We start from the raw sequence: 12,360 nt of genomic DNA on the forward strand, positions 1-12,360 counted from the left end.
AAGAACAAGTAATATTTCTAAGTCAGTGCTTAGAGAAATACCAAGACTTTGGATACCTATGCAATGAAGTATAATGTATTAGATATGGCCTAACAGAGATAATCAATATTTTCACATCAGACTTTATCCTAGAAATGATAGAATGCAACTCATGCAAAAATTGAAATAAATACTGTTGCACTCCAGGTAGTCTTCCTTTAATGCATGTTTCCACTTGTGACCTCAGTGTATACCTTGTTCAGATTACGGTCTTTAGATTCAATACCTTCATTGACCAAGAAAGCCAACTACCTCCATTTTTCTGAAACTAAATAATAAAAATGAGAGATGTTCTTCCTTGGTATCCAATAATCATGGAACGTGAATTGTGGCTATGAGGTGGACCCCATCAATAGACGTTATTGACCTGTGTCCTACTTTGGAAAACCATTCTCTGGCAACCAGAAAACTTTCGAGGTTATAAAGAGATTGGTCTGTTTTAAAAAGCATTGGTACTTTTGAGTTATGAGGATCTGTTCACTTTGAGAAGTGAGTTTTTTTCTATTCAAAAGATTTAAACTAAGGAACTTATGATGGATATGCCTGCATTGACAAATATGCAAAAGGATAATGATTTTTCATTTATTCAAGGTTGCCAGCTATTTCATGGAACAAAAGGAATAAAAAAGGCAAGGCAAGGAGTTGGAGTGTTGGGGGGAAAATAGGAGGGAAAAAGAAGAAAGGTATTATGCTAATGATCATGTTTCTTAGAGGGATAAATGAAAAGCATAGACCAGCTGGGCTATAAAGTGCAACGATGGAGCTGAAATAGACAGACACCATCAGAATGATGATCATAGTAATGAAGGGAACTGTTTTCATTCTCAGATTTTGCTTTCCTGTGCTTACTCTGCTTTCTATAAGCAGATGTCTTATGACCTATTAGAATAAGAGCACCTTTCTGCCTCACTATTAAGATACTAATTTCTTTTCTTAGTGACATGCTGGCAGATTCTGTCCTCACAAAGTGAGACATTAGCATAGTCTGATGGCTTGCGATCTTAACTGCTTGTTCGCTTGTTCCCCTCTGCAGCCCTAGGGCTAGACAGTGAGATTGGAAATTTTGAAGTGGGCAAAGAATTTGATGCCCTCCTGATCAACCCTAAAGCATCCGACTCTCCCATTGACCTGCTTTATGGGGATTTTGTTGGTGATATTTCTGAGGTAAGTAAAGACAAGTTAATCAAAAACATTCTTTCATGAAGTAGTCATAATAGCGTCACTATAGAAAAGAAAATATAGAAACTGAAATATTTTAGTGGAATAAAGTAAAATCTTAAAAGAGAAGTCAGATCCCTTTGATAATTATTACAACTTTATGACAGCAATATTAATAATGACATTAAAAATATTTGTATCTTGAATGTGCTTATATATTTGAATGTATTTGGCTATAGGTAGCCATAATATAGATAACAGTCATTGAACATTTGCTATGTGCAAGTTAGGCATGGGATTGCACACTTTGATACCTAATTTTGTTTAATCATCAGAACAACTTTAAGAGAGAAGATACTATTAATATTACCATGTCAATTTAGAGAAGCAGTGAGGCTTAAGGGAGACTAAGTGATTTACCTAAGAACTCAGGACTAGTAATTACTAGGCAGTGTTTGGATTCAAATCCAGGACTTTCAGAGGCTGGGGCTTTTGACCACCATGCTATATCAATTTTTTTTTTTTTAAATGTATAAGAAAATGAGTTTTAGCTGGGCACAGTGGTTCACTCCTGTAATCCCAGCACTTTGGGAGGCAGAGGTGAGATGATTGCCTGAGACAGGGGATTCGAGACCAGCCTGGGCAACATGGTGAGACCTCGTCTTTACAACAAATCAAAAAATTAGCTGGACATGTTGGCACACGCCTGTGGTTCCAGCTACCTGGAAGACTGAGGTGGAAGGCTCGCCTCAGCCCAGCAGGTCAAGGCTGCAGTGGCCACAAGCATGCCACTGCACTCCAGCCTGTGTAACAGTGAGACTCCGACTCAAAAAAAAAGTGAGTTTTGTTTCTCTTATCACAAAATATTTTTCTTTTTTTTTTTTTTTAGATTTTTTTTAATTTTTAATTTTAAAATTGTGGGATACAGTTAAGGGTTAGGTTTACAAATATACATCGTTCAGGCACCCTTATTGAAAAGGAGTGTTTCCCTGTCCCCAGACAGATATTCACTATTGTCCCCCCCATAGTTTCCCACTACTGTCAGTCCTTTTCTTATCGTATTTTGATAGATGTTCAAGGTCCACTATATGAGTGAGAACATGTGATACTCAGATCTTTGTTTCTGTGAGAGATCACTCAGTATTATAGACTCTAGTTCCTTCCAGGTTGCTGCGAAATTCATGATTTTGTTCTTTTTTATGGCTGTGTAGTATTCCATCATGTATATGTGCCACATTTTTTTAATCCAGTCCACTTTTGATGGACAGCATGGTTCATCATGGTTCCAGGTCCTTGCTATTGTGAACAATGCTGCAATAAACATGCGTGTGCAGGTATCTTTTTGATACAGTGATTTGAGTTCCTCAGGGTATATTCCCAGTAGGGGGATTGCGGGGTCATATGGGAGGTCAATATTTAGAGCTTTTAGGAATTGCCACACTGCTTTCCACAGAGGATGCACTAGTTTACACTCCCACCAACAGTGTAGATGTGTTCCCTTTTCACCGCATCTTTTCCAGCATCTGTAATTTTTTGAGTTATTGATAATTGCCATTCTGACTGGAGTTAGGTGGTATCTCAGTGTAGTTTTGATTTGCATCTCCTTGATTAGTGAGACAAAATATTTTTCTACGGATAAAATAAACTAGTTTTTTTACCGTAATAATAATTCTTTATAAGATATTATTGAGCTTTTCTTTAAAAACAATTAACTATTGCCATATAAATCAATCTACTTATGAGAGTAAATATGATAATAGATACATTATATTGAAGTTCTTAAAAGAAAAATTCTGGTTACTTGAAGTTTATACCATGTCTTACTATGAGAGAGGAAATATATCTTTTCCTCTAACCATCCAAGTTCAAGGCTGAGAGATTCCTATTACAAAAAGCAATAAGAGAAAAGCATACACATTTATTTGATTTGTTTTCCATGACATAGAAGCCTTCATAAGAAAATGAAGACCCAAAGAAATGGGTAAACTGGAGTATTTTTATGCTAGGTTTGATGAAGTGGAGAGTTGTGAAAAAGTATGATAGGGTAAAAGATATGATCTAATGGTAACAAACTTGGGGGAACTTGGTAAGTCCTTTTCGCTTAGATTCTTCTCTGTGGCTTTTCATCTTTAGAGATCAGGATACTCCTTTTCTTCAAATATAGGGAAGACACCTCTGGAATGAGGGAACTTATGATCTGCTTCAGGGGCAAGTCAGAAAATTCTTCCTAGGGTTTATAACCTGCTTCAGGGGAGAAGGATGAGGGGAAGGTCAGAGTGACTTTTCTGCTTTAGAGTTTTAGGTAGTGTGTCCTGACTCTATCATTATTTTCATATTTTTGATTCGTTTGCCCTTTTATTAGAGTGAATTTCTGGGAATAGGGTTCAGTCTCATTCACCTCGTCTTTTATTTTCTTACATCATACATCTATTGAAATATTTGAGTTATGTTATTAAATCAATTTATTTAATTTATATAATACGTTTTCTCTGATGATTTCAATGCTATATGCCAAGAAATTCCAGGCAAAGGACAACATTTGTTAATAGCCAGTGGGTTGTTTCATTGCTTTGGGTTGTTTTTAAAGCACAAGATCATTTCTTTTTTTAATTAATAGAAGTAGGTTTCTGCCATTGAGAAATAAATATATATTTCTAGTTTTTGCCAATCACTATTGGCTGTGAATTTATTTTTCTAAATGCACAAAATATTCTTTCTTATTGCCTTTATTTTCCCTTTTAGACTGTTATCCAGAAGTTCCTCTATCTAGGTAGGTAGATATATGTCTCTATGGTATATAAAGTCTTCCTTGTTGTTTGGCTTGGTTATGGCTCTCTGTAATCATTGTACCATATATTTTTTCATTGTACCATGTATGAAACCTCTGTCTGGTAATTAACTTTGATTCATTTTCTTTAACACTCCTTGGCATCAAGCCACTGTGGCACCATATTTAAAGGTACTATTTAAATACCCAGGACTCTAGTCAAATTCTAAGCCGAGGAATGGAAGGCCAGAAGGAAAGAGATCTTCATGTTCAATCCTTTTACACTCATTCTGCTCTGCCATGTTGTTTTTGTGATAAAAATGTAGTGGAGTGTCGCCACACGTGCTTGCAATGTATACATATTCAATTCGATTCTATTCACTGACAGAGTAAAACAATAAGTAGTGCAGAAGATTCTCTGCCTCCAGTCCACTCAGTGAGCTTAGTACTGAGTGAACTTGAGGTGGGAGAGACAAATGAGTTATTTCTTGTGGAGCTCAGTTTCTGCAGACTGTTCCTCTTACTATGTTGAGTATGATTCTGGAGTGTAAAGATAAGTATTTTTTCCCCACTTGGGGCTAGAATGCAAACTAATCACTTTAGTTGAAAGAACAGCTATAGGAGGTTAATTCCACTTTGTGTGATTTCTGCCTTTGATGCAAATTCACACCCTCATCATCAAATCAGTGATGACATCTACTATTGATTATGTTTCCCTGTCCAGATTATAAATGATTTGAGAGAAAGGCAGCTTTTCGTGTTTCTTCTCTTAGAAGTATCTTTTTAAAAAAATCTCTCCCAATGGCAATTAAAATAATTATTGACATAAAAGCGCTTTATAAATGATTACTTGATTTTTCTTTCAGGAGATGATCGAAATATTGAGGAGGTTTATGTGGGCGGAAAACAGGTGGTTCCATTTTCCAGCTCAGTGTAAGACCCTCAGGTATCTACGGAGTTCTCCTGGGATTAACGTGATTCTCCATCTCCCTTGTGCCCAGGTGGAGTTAGAACGTCAAAAAAATAGTACCTTGTTCTTGGGATGACTATCTCTTTCTGTGTCTAGTTACAGTATTCACTTGACAAATTGTTAGAAGGAAGTTGCACTAATTCTCAACTCTGGTTGAGAGGGTTCATAATTTTATGGAAATGCCTCCCTTTTGAGCTGTTCAGATTTACTTTAAGCTCAAACAAAAGGGAATGCTATTGCTGATGGTGTTCTTGTTATGAGATTTAAGTAAAATCTTTATCATATTTAGAAACATGAAAGAAAAGATATTCCTATATGGTTAGATATTTTGAGCTAATAAATGCAAAAATTAGAAAACTGAAAATGAACTTGTGAGTATATTTTTATGAGGGAGCAAGAGTTAGGCTGTGAACAAATGTTGGAAGATCACTTCAGATTGTGTTTGAAAATTATATATTGAGCATATTAATTTAAAAAGAGAACTCGTTGAATTTTAAAACGTGTTTCTAGGTTGAACTTGTGTTTTAGAACTTGCACTTAATGGAATTTGCATTTCAGAGATGTGTTATTGTTGTGCTTTGCCTTCTTTGGGGATGAATGTCAGAAATTGAATGCCACATGCTTTCTTAATATAGTCTTGTGTTTCAAAGTGTTTGACAGAAGTTGGGTATTAAAGATTTAAAGTCTCTTAGGAATATTATTCATATAACTACATGGCATAAATAGTTGTATTTTGTGTTAATTTATAACTGTGAGATGTTATAATTGCTTCCATTGTATTAGAAAAGAAACAAATTCCATACTCCACTGTTCTGTAGACTGGAGTCCTCATAAATTGGAGCAAGTACTATGCATCTGGGAACTGCTGATACTAACAAAAAGGGTCCTACTGCAATGGCCTGTTCTTCCCAAACACTATGCTGTAGTTGCTGGAAATCTCATACTTGGATATCAGTTTGCTAGAGTATTAAAGTGAAGAAATCCTGTTAAAGAAATATTATTAAAAACCTTTAAACCCTATATATGAAATCTCTCTATTTTCTAATTTTATTCAATTGTCTGTTTAATTCCTTATAATTTTTAGGATATTAGAATTTTGGGATAATGAAAAATACATAGCTCTCCCACTTAATATTTATATTAATAGAACTTAATTTGTACTACACATCTAGGGACGTTAAACAAAGCAAAGAGTATTTTTATGCTTCCTAACTAATATAGTATGCTTTCCTATAACCTAGAATTAAACTCAAAGTATGACCTGATGGTAAATCCTTAAGAAATATTGATGTAAATGTTATTTCAATCCTATATTTTTCTTATTTAACGTCAAATACTATATATAAACGAGGAAAAGCTATAGACTTTCTTAATATATTACAACAGTCATTTCTAGGGCTTAGGTGTGACTCCCTAATGTTATCTTACGGTAGAAAACTTTATATAATATAGCTAACCTAATAGTTACAAAGCTAAGAATACAACTTTCCCCTCCTGTAATATAAATTTTATTTTCACATATTACTAATTCAGTAGTAATTTGTCCACTATTGTTTTTCTGGTAAAAACACTTTTAGATTTCATTGTGTCTTCATTATAAAGATGGAACACAATTTTGGTCTTTTTTTGTTTTTCTTTTCAAGAAAAAATCCCAAGTTTGTTTTGTGGGATATTAAGAAACTCAGTAAATCCCAATTCCAGTCTCAGTTTGTATTTCTAGTATTTCTTATTCTTGAGCCATGTCAAAGATGTTCCGCCAAGTGTCTCCAAACACTTCTCTTTAGTGCTGGCAAGTGTTTTCTGCTCTATCCTCCAATCCTGCCAAAGGAACTTGGATACATGGTGTTTTACCAGATGAGTGGGCTTCGGAATTTAGATGAGATGTGTAAGATCCATAATAGGCAGAACCTGCATCCAGCCTTTGCAAGATCCCACACTTTTACCTTCCTCAAGGGTGTACATTTTGATGTTGAACGTCAGTTTTCATCTAGATATAGGATTCACATGCAGTAAATATAAGTGTAGCATCAGAAGTGGGAAGAATGGCCATATACAACCATTCTGTCAAACATTACATTTAGCCCTGATAGAATGTTAAGACCTCAATATCTTTTCTAGTAAAAATAGAATGTTTTGAAATGTTTACATGTACTTTGATCTCTCTGCATTACTTATAACTTACGTGTTTTATTTCTCCAAGTGCAGTGTTCCTGAGTGTTATGTATGCTTTATTCCAGTGCCACAGGCATGAGCTATTCATGGGGCTCGATTTTCTGCACTTTGAAATGTTGCCTTTGCCTAGTGTAGGTTGGGTTTTTGAATTGTGGAGAGGCACTATTCTGAGCCAATCCTATTTGTCACTTTATGTTTGAATATTTTGCTCTCTGACAGGAAAGGAATAATTTTAACTTATCAACCTCCTCACCTTACCCTCCACCATCTGCCTCATGCTTCATGGCATTTTTAATGGAATACACTTTAAAAGATAAAAATGTATTAAAAAATATTGACTTTCATAAATTTACAAAATATTTTTGCAACCAGGACACCAAAACAGGCATATCAACTAAGATGAATGTAATTTTGAAGTGAAAAGGAAACACGAAAAATAAAAGATTAGGATGTAAAATGTTGTCCTAAACTGAGAGCAAGGAGACTGCTGTCTTATTTATTTTCTCAACTTTTTCTCTAGTTGAATTATCAAAGGTTTTAGACTCCAAGAGGGCATCTTGGAACAAGCTCCCTTTTTGCCAAGAGGAGGCCTAAGTTGATGCTGTGAGAATCAAGCCCCATTGAATCTCTTTTTTACTTCAGTGAGAATTCCTCAGGTTAAAGGAGAGGAAATGGTAGGAAACACTTCCTGTTATGCTTAGCTGACTTTCAAGTGTGCCCTTGAATATCCCTGTTGGCAGCTACAGCTGAGATCTTACAGAAGAAACGTAATGGGTGTGAGAGCTAGCAATGCATTTTGAATCTTCACTCTACCAGACTCTTCCTATTTTTAATCCTTTCACCTCCGAACCAGACATATGGAAAGCTTTAAAGGCAAGCTGGAAGGCACATTGTATCAATTTTACCTTGTGCTGCCCGTGGGAGAGATCCAGAATTGGAGGTTTCTGGAACTTTTAAAAAATATCTTCATTGTTGTCCATTTTTAAAGTTGCGGATGATGTTTAAAAAGAGTGTTCTGAGCTATTAAGAGATGGACTAAGAAATGTGTTATGGGCAATGACTTGAAATATTTTTAAATTGCATGAATTATTATGAATTTTAAAGTTTCTTTGGGAGGCTTAAACGAGATATTTGAAATTTCAGATCTCCAGTCACCTTAAGTATGCCTTTGGACCTCACACTTTATAATGTCTGAAGGAAAAGCCTGAAAAGAAGTGTGCGGATGAAAGGACACTGTTAGAATACCCTAACATTGGTCACCATGCATGTTTTGAAACCCAGCCTCTCCTCCTTTTCCCTCCCACAACCCTGAGTGTGAGAGACTGAGAGCTGAGGGGTTTGTGAATCCAGTCCAAATTTAATGAAATGTAAACATCAAAAGGCCAATGATGGAATTGAATGTGAATTCCAAGATGGCTTTCCCAGTTCACAGGGTTCAAGTGATGGGAGTAGCAGATGTTATTCTTAGCTCATCTCTTATGTGACAGTGATTTAACTTTCTATTTCCTATTCAAAAGCCTGTCAGAAAACATTCTTTAGAAAAAAACCACCTTACCTTGTTGTTAAACTCCTGATTGCTGCTGTTAAGACCACATGTATGTACACATGGGAACATTTTTCCCTAAATATTTGTATGATTTGCTTATTGTTATTGTGCTGAGTGAGCTCCTGTGTGCTTCAGACAAAAATAAACGAGATTTTGTGTTTACGTTATTTGTTGTAGTGAGTTTTCTCTGTTCAGTTCTGCCGTAAGTTCTATCAGTCTACTAGAAGGGGGATTAATCGTACAATATTTTTCTTCTTTTAGCACGAATTTTAAAAAGTAGATGAGAATATTTAGCTGTGGACCAACATGTATCTTCCATCCTCTGATAGTCACTATACATAGCTTTTAAAAATCAAGCTATAATGTTCAGTCCTTTAGAATCATATTGCTATTTCTTTTTATTTCAGCATAGTGCATATTTCTTATATTTTAAGCCACAACAGAATGAGAAATGCACTTTGTATCAAGAATCAGTTTACACATACTCATGTGTATTTAAAACAAAAGTTTCACAGAATAATACTTTTTCTATCTATGATGCCTGGGCTAATTTCTATACTATTGTTCTATTTCATTTTATTTTGTTTTATTATGCTGATGGTGGTTCCACAATTGGTTTCTTGAATCACTAATGAATCATCACCTGTGGTGTAGAAGCAGTTTTCCCGTATCTTTCAAGCTTTGTTTCAGTCTAAGCTTGATCACTGCCTCTCTGGGTGACGGACATGTTACTTTAAGTCTCCATGGCTCCATTTTTTCCTCTGTGAAATGGGGATGACATGAGTGCTTGCCTCAGAGTCATGAAGATTAAAGAAAATGTTACATGAAGATTAAAGAAAATGTTACCCAGCTAGCACTTAAGATAACTTTTGGGTGCTCACTATTAGGTAGCTATTATCTTCAAAATGAATATAGGCAGAACAGAAATAGAAATAATTCAAAAACATATTTTTATCAGTGTATTTTTTAGAATCGAAAGCAAGTGATTTTAAGGATCTTCCTTTACATAAAAACATTGTTTCTGATTTTTTTCAACACGATTATATGTTCATTATTTTTATTTATACCATGAAACATAAAGAAAGTAGTAGATATGGTCTCAAAATTCATCCTCAGTGTCTGAGCAACTTGCAAGGCAAGTCCCTGGATTGCACTGGTGGTCTAACTTGTTTGTAGTTCTCAGAGTGACTGTAGAATGTGCTCGAAATGCAACACTCTGAGATACGGAAGAGCTAGCTGCAACAGCCTGAGCTTTGTTCTCATCTCTCCTGGAACAGAATGCCCTGCAATGCTTTAGCCCAGGATGCTTTATATGAAGCATCCCCTAGGTATAAAATCCAGGAGAGCATGCTTTGCAGGTCACTCAGCAGCGTGCAGACTAGACTCCATTCGCCCTTGACAGCTATCTGGAGCCTTGGAGGACTGGCCCGCTGGAAATCCTAAGCTTTTATTGCCCCCTGATGCCTTTCTGTGAGTTGCAAAGTTGCTTTACTTAATTTGTTGTGCAATCGGTCCATCTTACCAGACTCAAGCAGGTGGTAGAAATTGCAGTCCAAGGTGCAGTGGACATGGTGAACCTAATTCACACAGTTACCAAACACTTCCTTTTCTTCCTATAGAGCAATTTAGTCCAAATACCCAGAAGAGAAATTTCATGTGCATAGTTTAGCAATAGTGTGTGTCCGGTGTGCACACTTTGGACACAGAGTACTTCAATGGGTAATCAGTAGACACATGTGAATTATTGCATCATTCTAAATTCAAGATTTAGACAAAATAAGATTTAGACCAAATACCTGCCAGAAGTAAAATCAGGACTCTTGGTAGGGTGTTTTAAGACTGCAGGAAGAGGCTACTCAGTTGCTAGAGCAGAACTCACAAGTAACTCATCAATAAGAGCAGGGGTTTTGTTTTGTTTTGTTTTAATATTGTTTTAAAATAGAGGCTGGACATGGTGGCTCATGCCTGTAATTCCAGCATTTTGGGAGACAGAGACGAGAAGATTGCCTGAGCTCAGGGATTCAAGACCAGCCTGGGCAACTTAGACCTCATCTCTACAACAGATCAAAAAATTAGCCGAGTGTGGTGGCCTGGGTGACAGAGTGAGACTCAGACTCTTAATAATAATAATAATAATAATAATAATAGGATAAAAGAAAAGTGTTCTCTGTCATTTAAAGTGATAGGGCAGCATATTAAACTGTAATTCTTTTTTTTTTTTTTTTTTGAGTTGGAGTCTCATTCTGTTGCCCAGGCTGGAGTGCAGTGGCACGCTCATGGTCACCGCAGCCTCGACCTGCTGGGCTCAGGTGATCCTTCTGCCTCAGCCTTCCAAAATGTGGGGATTACAGGCATGAACCACCATTCCGGGCCTTCATATTGCTTTAAAATAGGATGAAAGGGAAGTGTTCACTGTCCTTTAAAGTGATAGGACAGCATTTTTAAATGTAATTCTTTTTAAAAAATGCATTCAAACTTATCCTCTTTTACCTCTAAACCTGCCCTTAACCTATATCATCAATGTAATATTACATCAAATCATCATATTTTTAAAATTTTTCATTCTTCCATAATAGTTAAATCTATATTTCAGAGTGGGAATAGAGGAAAGAGAGCTAAAAACTTTTCTTTATGGCAAAAACTTTGTTGAAAAATTCTCAGTGGTAACTCAGGAAAAAAAATTTTTTTCTTCATACAAAAAGTGATTAAAAACCAAAATGAACAGATCACATGGAATTTCATAGACACTTCGGCCCTCCTCTATTGCCTAGAGCCTGACCAGGCCTATAGAAAGTAAGCACACATTTATTCCCTGTCTGTAGAAAGAGGGCCCAAAGTGACAAGCAGTAAAATCAAACTTGAAAGAATTAAAGTCCCTAGAAAGATTGTCATTGGGTCACACGACAAGGGGTTCTCACGCACTGGCTTGAAAACTGGAACTTGAGGCTTCACTGTAGAATTAATTTCTGTCCTTTTAGTCTTGGCCAGTCTCCAAATCAGACTTTTGCTTAACTGGTGTCAAATAAAGCCCTAATCTGTTGTACCTATAAGTGAACTGCCCAGGAATGAGTTTTGTTCTTTTTAAAAAAAAAAATCTAGAATTTGCTGTCTTGGAGTGCGGGGCTCCTGCCCCTGCAAAGGTCGTGAAGTTTCCTGAAGAAGAGACAGATAGGCGAAAGACAAAAATATTATACTCGGACACCTGCTTCCTGAACAGATGACATCCTTTATTAGTTAACAGAAAGCTTTTATACTATTCGTAAAGGGGCAAGACAAAGAAAATTCCTTCACGTACATATCCTTTAAAAGTTACCACCATCTAGCGGTCTTAGAAGAAACAAACAAGCCAAGAACACTATCTACTTTCAGTTCATGAGTCTTGAGATAAGTTTAAAAGGAGTTTCATTTAAACTAAACATAATGTATACAAGGTTTACTTTGATTTTGGTTCCACATCACTTGTCTAATTAAAAAGCCTTAAAATCACTAAAACAAAACTATAGATTGTACCTAGTGATAGTAGAAATATGAAGTCCATTAACTTGACCAAACAACAGTGGCTAGCATTTAAGAAATAACTATGAAAGTGACTTACTGTGAAAATACATATACTAATCTTTACTCTGAATAAACATATAAAGTGAACTAAACATAATGAAATAAAACTAACACAGCTAAATTGTTATGGTTGCATAATTGCTAATGAGA

The 12,360-nt window shown here is 35.9% G+C and overlaps 1 protein-coding gene across 1 annotated transcript in view; it reads left to right on the plus strand.

Annotated features, from left to right (window-relative positions):
• GDA (guanine deaminase) overlaps positions 1-8,819 on the plus strand; it is a 54,817-nt gene extending 45,998 nt beyond the window's left edge. Inside the window, exons 11-13 of the mRNA XM_008069915.2 lie at positions 1,073-1,203; positions 3,940-3,967; positions 4,831-8,819. Coding sequence (XP_008068106.1) covers positions 1,073-1,203; positions 3,940-3,967; positions 4,831-4,901 — 230 coding nt within the window. The 3' untranslated portion in view covers positions 4,902-8,819. The remainder of the gene's footprint in view (positions 1-1,072; positions 1,204-3,939; positions 3,968-4,830) is intronic.
• The last annotated feature ends 3,541 nt before the right edge of the window (positions 8,820-12,360 follow it).

Source organism: Carlito syrichta, unplaced genomic scaffold (assembly GCF_000164805.1).
Source record: "Carlito syrichta isolate Samal-C Ts95f unplaced genomic scaffold, Tarsius_syrichta-2.0.1 Scaffold312501, whole genome shotgun sequence".
NCBI classification, from domain to species: domain Eukaryota; kingdom Metazoa; phylum Chordata; class Mammalia; order Primates; family Tarsiidae; genus Carlito; species Carlito syrichta.